The sequence below is a fragment of the Folsomia candida genome, unplaced genomic scaffold (assembly GCF_002217175.1).
Source record: "Folsomia candida strain VU population unplaced genomic scaffold, ASM221717v1 Fcan01_Sc008, whole genome shotgun sequence".
NCBI lineage: Eukaryota > Metazoa > Arthropoda > Collembola > Entomobryomorpha > Isotomidae > Folsomia > Folsomia candida.
This window is the reverse complement of record NW_019091200.1, coordinates 1402421-1414327: the sequence shown is the minus strand read 5'-3', so window position 1 is coordinate 1414327 and position 11907 is coordinate 1402421. Positions and strand designations below refer to the sequence as shown.

Genomic DNA, 11907 nt, shown 5'->3' with positions numbered 1-11907 from the left:
CCAGCAATTATCGCGTCACCCAGCTTTTGTGTAGTTTTGCCATTGTTAAGTGGCGTCAGCCGCTTATTGTGATCACTTTGTCTGTCCGTCCATATGTCCATAAGCAGGATATATTCAGATTCAGAACACCTCATGCAACATAATTAAACGCCGTTTTCGCCATTGTGCTTGTAATTTTTTGTTTTCGGTCGAGTTGATAATTTTTATTTGGAGTGTCATTTTGAAGGAAATTGCACCAAAAAATCAACACCATCAATATTTTTGATCTCCGACCAACCTACGACCGTGAGGACAAGGTCAAATATCATAAATTTCATGATTTTCATGTAGTGTCATGTTACATTTTATTGTATGATGCCACTTTTTTATGTTCGTTTGAGACGGTTAAGTTTGAAACCGTGTGGATGTGGACTACAAGAGAACCGGAAACGAGGAGGAATCATGGAGAAGAAGAGATAAAAATGAAAACGAATACCTCTTTCTATCTTTTTTATGTGCCATTTATATTATTCTGCATGCAAATGGTTGGTTTCGGAATGTTGGCAAATCGACTGTTTTCACAACATCTGCCTCCATTTCCTTTGGTGGTTGGCTTCATATTGAGTGAAATGAGTGAATATCTCGAGTAACGTAAATAAACATTTTTGACATCACACCCGGCGGAGTAGGAGGTGAAATCTCGAATTGATTGATTTACACATGTCCTACTACAGATTTTTAAATACCACAGAAAATAATAAGATAATCACAACGGCGATGAAACGACTGAATGTCGTGATTATATATTTTGTGGAAAGAACTTTGTTCCTGTCAGTACTTACAGAAGATCCGAATTGTGAGTGTATGTATTACGCATCCTGTTCAGTTTATAACTCACCGGAAAGAAACTCTAGACTTCTTCCGGATTCTTCCTCTGCTCTTTAAGAAGTATTTACAAATTGAATCACTACTTTATCGTCTATAAATGTATGCAGTATTTTAGAAACAATAGTTTTAGTCGAATTCCTCTCGTTCTGAATTTATTCGATACACAATTATCTCTTAAAACGAGTAACAATCACACGAACGGAACATAATAGCTGCATGCATACATATACATAGAATAACACAGGCTTATAATGGTACAAATTAAGTTCATGAAAAATTATAAGTGTACACAGTATTGCAATATCTAATAAGTATTGAAGCAAGTCGTAGAATAATTATTCGATTCGACATCTTGTCCGATTTTTACGCGATTACAAAAGAATATGACAAATAAGGAACTGACCCAAAAAGACTAAATTATAAGCTACGACAGACACAAGATTTCTACCACGGTATTCATTCAATTCGCTACAAGTCTTATTGGTCGTGTCACAAACAAACAATTTTAACCTACACGATAATTAATTAATTAATATATGTATACCCGGCCAGTAAGTAATTTTTTTGGGTTTAATAAGCTTATCTATGCTCAACAAGAGCAATTATCATTGCGAACATTTCTCGAATCTGGATTGATGGTGATGTGATCTGGGAACTCGTTATAAATATCGACCTCTGTTTCCTGCGCCAAAGCATTCTTTGCTATAGTTTGAAATGCCTGTTCAACATTGATCCCCTCCTTAGCACTGAAACAATAAAAATAATTAATAACGCTTAAGGTAGCATTAAGTGAACCATAAAATTGCATCCAAATACCTCGTTTCAAAATATGGCATATTGTTTTTGGAGGCGGCCCATTGCATTGCACGCTTTTGAGGAACCTGACGACGAATATAATAGAAAATATTAGATCTGGCACGGGAATTTTGATATTAACGATTAGTTAAATAAGTTCGGTCAATTACAGCACGATTCTCGAGGTCCACTTTATTTCCGAGAAGGACGAAAGGAAAATTATCCGGGTCTCTGGGTGAGGCTTGGATGAGGAATTCGTCCCTCCATGAGTCCAGTGATTTGAAGGAAGTGGGGGCAGTAACATCATGAACCAACACGCAACAATCAGCTCCACGATAAAAGGCCACACCTAAAGATTGGAATCGTTCTTGACCAGCAGTATCCCTACATAGATTTACATTATTGCTCGAAACTTTCGACACGATTAAAGTGTTGAATTGAATAAGTGTAGTTGTTCTTACCAAATCTGCAATTTAGACACATTTTCAAGATTAATGACTGCGCAAGTGCAAATGTCAATAACTTTATTTATATTGCATATATATTACCTGCATGGTGACCAGCCTATCATCGACCATGACCTCTTTAGTGAGAAAATCAGCTCCAATCGTTGCCTTGTACTGATTTGTGAACTTTTTATTGACGTACTGATTCATGAGGGACGTTTTCCCGACGCCAGAATCTCCAAGGATGATAACTTTGAGGAGAACTTTCTTTCGGGTCGCCATTTTTACTTGCTTACTTTATAATTTACGAACTTTTGCAAACTGAACTAATTTTTAAACTGTTTACTCTTGTAAATTAAATTACTCCTGTTTTTGTTTTGTCTTGAGTTTATTAGTGGTGCCGTTGTTGTCGTTCTCTGTATAAAAAGTAATGATGGTCATTCATAAATTTAAAAAAAACAGATAATCAAATGAATTACTTTTTTCCTTCACCGGATCGTCCCACTTCAAATGTATCCAGAGTGCAGCTCCAAGGACGGACAAAATTATAACGGAACAATATATGATAATACAACTTGCGACTACAAGGACTAATTGGTCGTTTTAGTCTGCTCTTGAAGGGTATTAAAAGTTTTGTTAACGAGAGATTGTTGTTCTTCCATAAGACATCGTAATTAATCTTCCATTCCACGGTGGGTGTTTTTAGTGCGAAGGATACTGGACTATTTTTTTAACCGGATAACTGTCCTCTCGTCGCTCGATTTCCGTTCGACTACCGTTTCCTCTTGTCCTTGGCGAATTACGATTGTCTTCGAGTTGATCTCAATCTCAAAGTTTGCTGGATAAAAATTAATTTATTATTAACTTAAACAAATGCAGAAATTATAGATTTCACTCGTTCATACTTTTCTCGGCTTTGTCAACAAAGAGGTCGCGAAATATGCAATAAAAAGCTAAAAAGGCAATCCCCAGCATAAACTTGCAAATCCCATCTATCGTGACTTCTGTTTCGCTATTAAGCGAGACATAAGCAATTTTTTCTCCACAATTACTTTGCTTAGTGCTTTTATTATAGTGCAAATTATGAAACTCGCCAATCCCAGGAAGCAAAGTAGACCACAACAAATTCGATGCGTAGATAAGCTGACAATTTTGTAACACATTTTTAGAATTCTGTGACAAGAGGCGGATGGAGTCTGACTGAACGGAGGAAGGGATGATAAATTAACAAATGTCTTACCTTTTTTCTTGGAGTGGGATTGGTCCGATCAACTTCTGTAAATCACGATAAAAGAAATTATGATGATATGAAGGACTCCAAGAATGATGCATAACATGTGTTAGGGGTATCAGTTAAGATTTTCGTGATGGGAACAGTTAGTATACAATTCGTTTAAGGGACACTGTCCCGACATTAACTGTTAACTGAGGTTTTATTTCACTTTACGAACGGATAACTGCACAGTAATTTAGATCTAAGCCACTAACGATATGTCCCGTAAAATGAACAAAACTATAATAACTATTACGCCCTAAAAAAGGGACATTATTTAGCACTATCCAGTATTATTATCCAGTATTGGTAACTGAGATTGGGTTTATTATTACGAAGCAGATGATTCACAAAATACTCAATGTGTGTAAACCAAACAAACGCTAGATGACATGCGACGTTACACGAATCACGTTTCAACCAGATCTCGCCATACGTAAAATTTCATGATGAATATTATGAGACGAGAGGACAAAGTGAGACATCATGAAACAACAAAGATAACTGCATTTATCGAATAAGGTACTTTTATTATTGAGCTAATTCTCCATCATCATCTTCATACATATACTGGTTTGGATTATTATCATTGTTTTTTGTCTCCTGGAATAATAATGACTGATTGTTTTTAGGTGTGTTTAGGAGTGGAATTATTCTCCAATTAGTATTATAATACTTGAAGAAGAACCAACTGGCATATTTTTTCTGGTATCGTGGTGCTCTACTTTTTTGTCGATTCTCTTTTTGGCTGAAGATACATAGATTATTGTTTTTTAGGCTGTATATAGTCCTTGGATGATTAGTTCAGGGTTTAATAACATTATTAGTTGGCGAGTAGCCCTTGGAATCCGTTGGAACTGAGGGTGAGTTGTTCGTGCATCCGTCCCCCCTCCTTTCCCTTGAGAAGGAACCTCTTGGCGGCATCCCGCACTCTTAAGTCGGCGTCAGTCTGTGCCAGATAGGCGACTTCCTCCATGACCTCTTCCCACCCACGAATCAGCTCCAGCACCGAGAGGGACGCCAGGCGATGAGCTGCCTCTTCCCACTCTAACAACTCCAAACAATTCTCCAAGATCTAGAGAGACAGATAAGAACCAAGATAAGATAAGATAAGCACCAAATTAAGAAATTTAAATACTCAATTTAAATACCTCTCTCCTTCGACTACTATTCGCCATTCCGAGAACATAGTTTGTCACGGCGGAGCGCGTTTGTGAGTTGGAGTTGGCGTTTTCTGGTGAGATTAGGATGATGAGGGGGAGGAAGACGGGGGTGGGTGGGACGTGACCTTGAAGCGAGGACAAAATGTGCTCTACTTGGGACGGTCGGGTGGTTGGGGAGGAGAGCTGCTGGGCGAGGAATTCTGAAAATGCATAAAATTTTACGAGTTAAAACTAGGGGAACATTTTATAAAGTTTTGATTGATTACTTCCGAAAATGATAACTTTATGTAAAGTACAATTTATCGGAAAATCAATTTTACAATTAGTAGATCAGAAAATAATTCAAATTCAGCATGTCAAGTGGAAAGCCAGAGTCTACTGCGCCTCCAACGTCGAGGAAAACGTCGCTGCTGAACAATCCTGTCTACATTCAGGAAGTGAACAAGAGGAACAATGCAGGATTTGCCCTCTTCACCAACTACCAGGTCAATCCTTACACGAAGAAAACTCGTAAGTTATTATGCATTAAAAATGCACAACTTAAATAATCTGCAATTAAATAGATGATAATTGGTTGTAGTGGATTTCGTAACTCCGAAAGTAAATGAGCGACCACCGAAAATCTGCCCAGAATCCGTCCCAGGTTACGACCTGATTAAGGAGGCAATTCGTAAAGCATACTCTGTGCCTAAGGACCGCTTCTGTGAACAACAGACGGAGTTGCATCGGTATGTACAAACAAGTTACAAATCAGTTAATTGATTGACTCGATATTTTAACCAAATTGTGCAGGCTGGGCTGGTATGAAGCTGGGCAAGGTTCGTATGACCGTGAAAATTATGACGATCGCTTCAAGTTCTCGCATCAAACGGCAGAGTTTATTAAGACGCAGGCCATGGTGGGTGGTGAACCTGTGTAGTAACTCAGTTTTCAATGCATAAGTCTCTATTTGATTATCTGCAGATCAAAGAGTACGACCGACTCATGGGGTCCTTCAAACCAACGAGCAGTATTTCTCCACGGCAGAACGACTCAACTTTGAGATGGAGGTTGTGAACATTTCATTCAAGGAATGCAAAATTTTTGTAGATCCAAAATTTATGCGTGAATTAAAATTTGCAGTATAACGACTTGCTAAAAATAGTATTTATTTACCTTCTTCCGCAATGTCGTTGACCAAGCGGGGAAACGACGCCTCGTAGGGTTTGAGGTAGCTTATAAATTGCAAGAGTGTGAGGGGGCGGTGTCTCTCGAGCTGGAACAGGGCTCCCATATCGACATCGGCTGACACGCCTCCAACCACTGTTTCGTCCAACATTTGCAATACGATTGACTTGGCCAAATGTGGGGCGTCGTTCGGGTTGGGGTGAAATTTGCGAATCTCTCCCTCCAGCGTGTAAGCGACTTGATCCGCCGTCGTGACATTGGAGGATGCAGTCGTGGAAGTTATTTTATTCCACAAGGCCTGACAAACCATGAAGGTTAAATTAGATACAAACTTTGGAACCTATGGTGGTAAGTGGGCTTTTACGCACATGGATAAATGGCATTCTTTCCAATTCAAATGGGTGGTGCACTGTTTCTGCTTCATGTTGGTTATTATTCCTACTTCCATGATGCTCAACGCCGCCACCGGTTCTGATCAGATTAAGAATATTGCTGAGAACGACGCCCTGTTGGTGGAGTTTGGTCAGAGCGTTGTTTTCCTTCCATTTTAAGGGACCGAAGGATCCCAAGTTCTAAAAATAGCAATGGTAATAATAAATAGTCAAGTTATGTAGAACTGGTCGAAGGTTTAAAGTGCTCACATTGACGAATTTGAGACAGAGTTGAATGTGCGTGTGGAGGACGATGTCGAGCTGTTCGGACCCTGTCACATAGGGCGAAATATCTCCAGGGGACGGGCTTCTGCTCGAGGTTGAGGTAAGAGAGGAGATTCCAGAGTCACTCGTTGTAGTCGTGGTCGTCCCATTGGAAGATTTCTTGGTGGGGATGAGTTTTATAGATTCTTCTTCCACGGGGAGCTGTATAAGTGACAAAGGTGTAATAAGACCAACTAATTAAATAATCATAAATAAATATGTAAATGACAACCACAAAATAATGACGACAAAATTATAGAACACAAAAGAAACAGAAAGACAGTTTTTTTAGCAGGAGAGGCACTCACGAGACGAAGGGAGCACTGTGGCGTGGAGCTTGACATCATGTCCACCCATCGAGGAGGAGGAACCTCTTCGCTCTGTGGGGATGAGATTTCGCTGTCCAGAAAGGAGAAAGCTTCCAGGGCAGACTCAATGTTGAGGGAGGACGTGGACGCGGACTTTGTCCCCGAAAAGAACAAGGAAGACCTGGCTCCCTTTTTGTTCGTAGCACCCCCGTTACAGCTGGAAGATCGAGGTCCGTACCGACTTCGGGAGAGAGAGTCTGTTGGCCACTCCTTGAATCGGGTAGCAGGCAGGCAGGGCAGGACAGGACAATCGAAGAAGTAACATGAAGAATGACGAGGACAATAAAAAAAACACCAAAAAACCATGAATAAACATCACACAAGACAAAAAACATGATTGAAACAGTAATGAGAATTTTACGTAGTAAGCTAAACGTCACACAGTTTTATCAATTATTCGCTTCTTACCTGAAACGCCAATCTTCTCAGCGCCGTCACATTCACTTCGACCAATTCCAACTCTGAATATTGCCCTTGAATCTCGTCATTCAGAATAGCTGCCAATTTGCTGAGACTTTCTCGCAGCTCTTCCCCCACCGATGGAGAGGAGGAGGACGAGTGACGAGGATGGTGGTGGTGGCGCCCAATGCTCGATACGATAGAGTCTCCCCCAGAAGAGGACATTGACGAGGGTGACGTTCGCGTCATGCTTGACGTGTAGCTGGAGTTGTTGGGAGTGCAAATCAGCATTCTTCTTTTCCTTTGTGGCGATTCGGCCTCGCTGACCCCTATCGTTGGGCAGGAGGCGCCAGGGTGATAAAACTGGGCAAGGGGGTCCCATTCCACCATCAAGTTCAGTTTCAGGGAACCGGATGGATTCAAGTTCACCTGTATTAATTAATTAAACCATCAATTCGCAGGTCAATTCGTGGTTATCCAACACTTCCGAGTAAGCCTTACCGTCATGAGTTGTGGATGAGCGGAAAAGAGGTGGCAAATTTCGCAAAACTTATTCCCCAATAAGACCTGCTTCCCAAGCGTCTTAACTTCCGCCGCCTTAATGAACAGATCTTGACCCAGGATGGGGATGATTTTAGCCTCGGGGTAGTCCCACTCCTGTCCCCCGTCCTTGTTCACCTTCGTTCTCGTTTTCCACTTCTGTACCCCATGTTTCACCACGATCTCGTACACGTCCCCCGGACAGAGACGGGCAAACCCTTGGATCCCCTTCATCGTGAGGTGAAAGGCGCCCAGGAATTGTTGCAGTTGACCTTCCAGTGCCCCCAGTGACTCTGTGCACTCTCGAAACCCTGCCTTCACGTTGGCCAGGGCGAGTTTCTGGTGGTGGCCGGTGGACAGCGTGTATGCATAGGCCATGGAACGAACCCCTTCGCGAAGGCGCTGCTGAAGGGTGTACTCCTCCTCCAAGCTGTCCAGACGAGAAAGCTGGTACTCGAGCGTTTTCAGCTGAAGCGTCAAACTCTTGGCGTTCTGTAGAGAGATTGCGTATATGATTAGGTTAGAATTCAGAATTATGATCCATTTTCTGTACTAAACTTTGAAAACTGTAAACTAAAACTGAACTAATGGATGGAATATGAGGTTACCTTTTCCAAATCGTATATTCGTCCTTGCGACTTTGTAAGTCGTAAGCAAGCATTTACACAGAGATATACATAAAATGAGACATTTGCATTCACCATTTATTTTTTGCGTGATATTTTTTGGGGGTCTAAAATTCATTAACTATTACTTAATCAGCTTGTCATTTTTTCATACTTTTCTAATATTGTTCGAATGAATTAAACAAGAAATTAGTTTATTGATTCGTGAGTTGCATGATTTTGCAGTCAGAGAGGAATTTTTAAGTTGATGCACAATGAAAAATGTGAACAAGGTGACTGATACTTCAATGTGTAATGGATTCTTAAAATTATTTGGCGAGTTCTTAAAATTCTCTTTTTTTTTCTTAATTCTTGATACTTCGAATACAAAAAAAGTATTTCAGTTATTACCTGTTGTCCCACAAGGTCGGCATTGTTCCTATTGATCTGATCTTGGATGAGCTTTATCGCCCCTTTGAGTCCGGACTGAAGACCTGAAATTGTGGCCGTGGTTTTGTTGGGATTCACTTTGACGAGCGTGCCGAGGGGGGATGAGTGACTCCCGCTCGAAGGGGGGCCGATATTCTGGCCAAGGTAGCCATACTTGGTTCCCCTGCGAATTATTTAGAAATATATTAAGTAAAATCCTAACAGTATTCTCAACCAGAATTTCTCACGTATGATAAATGCGGATTTATAAATAGAATAATGATAACACATGAAATAATTGATAAAGTTTACCATTCGGATTCAGTACTACTCGTATTGTTCGGATCATTGTTATTGTTTCGCTGTGCAAACATTGGGAAATCTTCCACGTCTGGGTCTTCCTCCCAGAAGGGGAGGCGTTGCGGAGAACAATACTTTAATCGATGGAGAATATCCATTATTTGAATTGCGCAACTTTACTTTGAATTGTTCGTCTCTAATAATAACTAAATAATAAAGTTATGTACAAATTGTCTAAAATTAAATGCTATGTTAGGTATTAATTATGTCAATGTGTCAATCTTCTTCTTTTAATCTGAGTTAATTTTAGTGCTTATCAACTTGAAGTTTTCAAGGGTCTCAATCTTATCGTATTTCTAAATTTTCACGATTGAAAGTATAAATTTTTAACGGACACTAATATTTTTACTTCACTTTGAGTGCCCCACTGATAATACACTGACTTTCAAAATTTTAAACGTAACAGTTTTAAGTTTATTACTTATCAGAGTTGAAATATTTTATTCGTTTATTATTTTATTAAGTATATTTTTGGGAAGCTTTGATTTCTTTCGTAGGAAATGTACCACACAAAGTCGAGCAGATTGACCACTAATAGTAGTGGTCCACTCTGTGATGGTAATGCACTGATGGTACTAATAATAATAATATAATAATGATAATACAAGGTGGAAAATGGTAAATGATACGTGAGTCAGGTTTTGTGGATGAGTTCCTTTCTTTCCGACGTAATTATTTCGAGATTATTGGACCAGAAGACCCAACCTATTTGACTGAGGATTCAAATTGGGCAACAATTAAATATTCAAGTCGTACTTATTATACAATCATCTCAAGAGAAGAGATGATGATAACAACGCTAGTCAGATGTATAATATGCATATTTTTCCAGATCTGAACCTCAGTCAAATACCTATTATTGTACATACGTATGTAAATATGTACGTAATCAATCAATACCAGGAGGCCATGGTGACTATCATGCTAAATTTTACCTATGCATGATGCACGATGATAACCCTGAGTAATTTAAATATCGATATGATATCATGCCAGGTATTATATCATGACACATTGATCATCTCTCTAATAAACACGGCATTCCACCGACGGTGCGGAGCCAGGAGTCGCTTTTTGATTACAAAAATAATACCATCATGATCCCGACATTCTTTCGCGAATTCCACAATAATATTATTAGCATGTGCGTTTTACATAACTGTATCGCGTAATAATTAATCTCGTTATTCCCGTAATATTTTAAATATGTACGAATCTACGTCGTGTGGTAACACCTTTCATAACTTGTAAATTACAAGTTGTAATCATTCGCCAAATTACGCCACAGTTTTGTGCGAAGGCCATTGTGTTTCACCCACTCGGAGGCATTGTTTTGCTTGTCGAATAAGACGCCAATTTGGGCGTAGGTAGATATACAGGAAAGGTTAAGATGCATGCACATCTTTTTTTTGCTTGCGCCTAATTGCAATTTAATAAGTAGTAGTAGCGAATCAATAAAATCATGTAAATGGAATGCATAGTAGAATTTGTAGTGGGAGTTGATAAGATAAGGTGTGAGGACTAGTTGAACTTGTCATTAGATTAGATTGTCAGGCCTGATTGTTAATTCTCTCGAGTAGATTATGATGGGCGACCTTTCATGTTATGAATTGGTCATTGGTTACTTGGTGTTCGTGGTGTGATGATGACACGACATGCCATTAAATCATGGGTTTGGTCTGATCAAATCAAACCTTGCGTGTTTTAAGAGACAATGGAACTAACATGTACATACATTTATTTCTTAAGGAGCTACATAAAAAAAAGTACGGCGACTGACCTGGAGCAACTCCTCGAGAGGGAGGCGGGTGGGGGCGGGTAGCGGACAGGCCGGGTGAGCAGGATGGACTGCGACGAGTTAAAACTTTTACTGCGAGATACAGACCCCATCACGACTTCCGGTCCGATTATTGCTGACTTTTTGATTTCACAAAACTGTACTAAACACTTGATTTACTCGGAAAAAGCCTGTGTTAAAATACTGCATGAATTTGCACCAGCTTCTTTTGACACTTTGTAACATGATCACAGTCCCAGTTAACTAGTTTGTTTGCCAGTCTTTCAAGTAGCGTAAGTAAAGAAGTGGAGGGTATAAAATAAAGTGGTTTTGGTCGTTGTGCAATATGTAGTGGTTGGTTGTCCTGGAATGCTTAAAGTTGAATGCAACTTGTCGTCATCATCATCAGACCACTCACAAGAAGTTTTCAAGGTCGGAACGTTCCTCTCCTACCCGGGTTTAGTTCGGAGGAGGGCTGGTTGGCTGGCTGGATAGAAATCGATCCTGGTGGTCTCGTCTTTTGAAGAAGGAAGCTTTTCATTCCATTTTCGACTGCATTCTCTTCACATTCACACCCGCATCAGAAGTACACAAAAAAAAACCTTCAGTACTGCAACCACTTCAGAGTCATTTCGTGAACAAATAGTAGTTTATCTTCTTCCTTCTTCTTCTTTCTTGCGCAGTTTGGAATTTAGCAAAAATCCAGCCGAATGGATAACTCTTTGCTTAATAAATAATTCAGAAGGAAAAGTTGCCAGTAAATTTTGGACGATGTTTTGCGGATGACACGTTCACGATTCATCACATCACAAAATACTCACTCCTGCGGAAGAAATTGGACAGACAGGAGCATTTTCATGGCCAATTTTTCATACCGCTGCTGCTTCTTGGTTTAAATAAATATTGAACTATTTTGGGTTAAATTTCACATAATATTTGATTATTATTATTTTATGATTTTATAACTTTGTTCATGTCCAATTTTCATAAATAAATGTATTTAAATTTTGACCTGTTTTGGGT

The 11907-nt window shown here is 39.6% G+C and overlaps 2 protein-coding genes across 6 annotated transcripts; both read right to left on the bottom strand.

The window, feature by feature from the left end:
* Nucleotides 1-991: 991 nt before the first annotated feature.
* On the bottom strand, nt 992-3726 carry LOC110852967 (ras-related protein Rab-7a). Of its 2 annotated transcripts, none has more exons than XM_022101153.2 (7): nt 3349-3726; nt 2588-2946; nt 2211-2524; nt 2124-2128; nt 1833-2046; nt 1684-1748; nt 992-1613 (listed from the first exon to the last, which is right to left on the bottom strand). In XM_022101153.2, exons 3-7 carry the CDS (start codon nt 2388-2390, stop codon nt 1457-1459), a joined length of 621 nt encoding a protein of 206 aa, XP_021956845.1. In that variant the 5' UTR covers nt 2391-2524; nt 2588-2946; nt 3349-3726; the 3' UTR covers nt 992-1456. The 2 variants fall into 2 exon arrangements, with proteins under 2 accessions (XP_021956845.1, XP_021956846.1); XM_022101154.2 differs by lacking the exon at nt 3349-3726 and adding an exon at nt 3014-3303.
* A 160-nt stretch (nt 3727-3886) lies between these two features.
* LOC110853327 (rho family-interacting cell polarization regulator 2) lies at nt 3887-11830 on the bottom strand. 4 transcript variants are annotated; one of them, XM_035854241.1, is made up of 11 exons: nt 10888-11830; nt 8730-8931; nt 8322-8351; nt 7675-8205; nt 7183-7602; nt 6715-6984; nt 6353-6568; nt 6080-6283; nt 5700-6009; nt 4533-4744; nt 3887-4456 (listed from the first exon to the last, which is right to left on the bottom strand). In XM_035854241.1, exons 1-11 carry the CDS (start codon nt 10995-10997, stop codon nt 4205-4207), a joined length of 2757 nt encoding a protein of 918 aa, XP_035710134.1. In that variant the 5' UTR covers nt 10998-11830; the 3' UTR covers nt 3887-4204. The 4 variants fall into 4 exon arrangements, with proteins under 4 accessions (XP_035710134.1, XP_035710133.1, XP_035710135.1 ...); XM_035854240.1 differs by lacking the exon at nt 10888-11830 and adding an exon at nt 9060-9835; XM_035854242.1 differs by lacking the exons at nt 6715-6984; nt 10888-11830 and adding an exon at nt 9060-9837.
* Nucleotides 11831-11907: the final 77 nt, after the last annotated feature.

Bases quoted from the DNA above. Each gene is read 5' to 3' on its own strand.
- LOC110852967 (XM_022101153.2), bottom strand. From the start codon at position 2,390: ATGGCGACCCGAAAGAAAGTTCTCCTCAAAGTTATCATCCTTGGAGAT. The intron at 1,749-1,832 runs GTAATTGACCGA...ATTCGTCGTCAG, and splicing joins TGGACCTCGAGAATCGTGCT to GTTCCTCAAAAGCGTGCAAT. The intron at 1,614-1,683 runs GTATTTGGATGC...TTATTGTTTCAG, and splicing joins ATGCCATATTTTGAAACGAG to TGCTAAGGAGGGGATCAATG.
- LOC110853327 (XM_035854240.1), bottom strand. From the start codon at position 9,205: ATGGATATTCTCCATCGATTAAAGTATTGTTCTCCGCAACGCCTCCCC. The intron at 8,932-9,059 runs GTAAACTTTATC...AATAATTCGCAG, and splicing joins AGTAGTACTGAATCCGAATG to GGGAACCAAGTATGGCTACC. The intron at 6,985-7,182 runs GTAAGAAGCGAA...ACCCGATTCAAG, and splicing joins TGAGAAGATTGGCGTTTCAG to GAGTGGCCAACAGACTCTCT.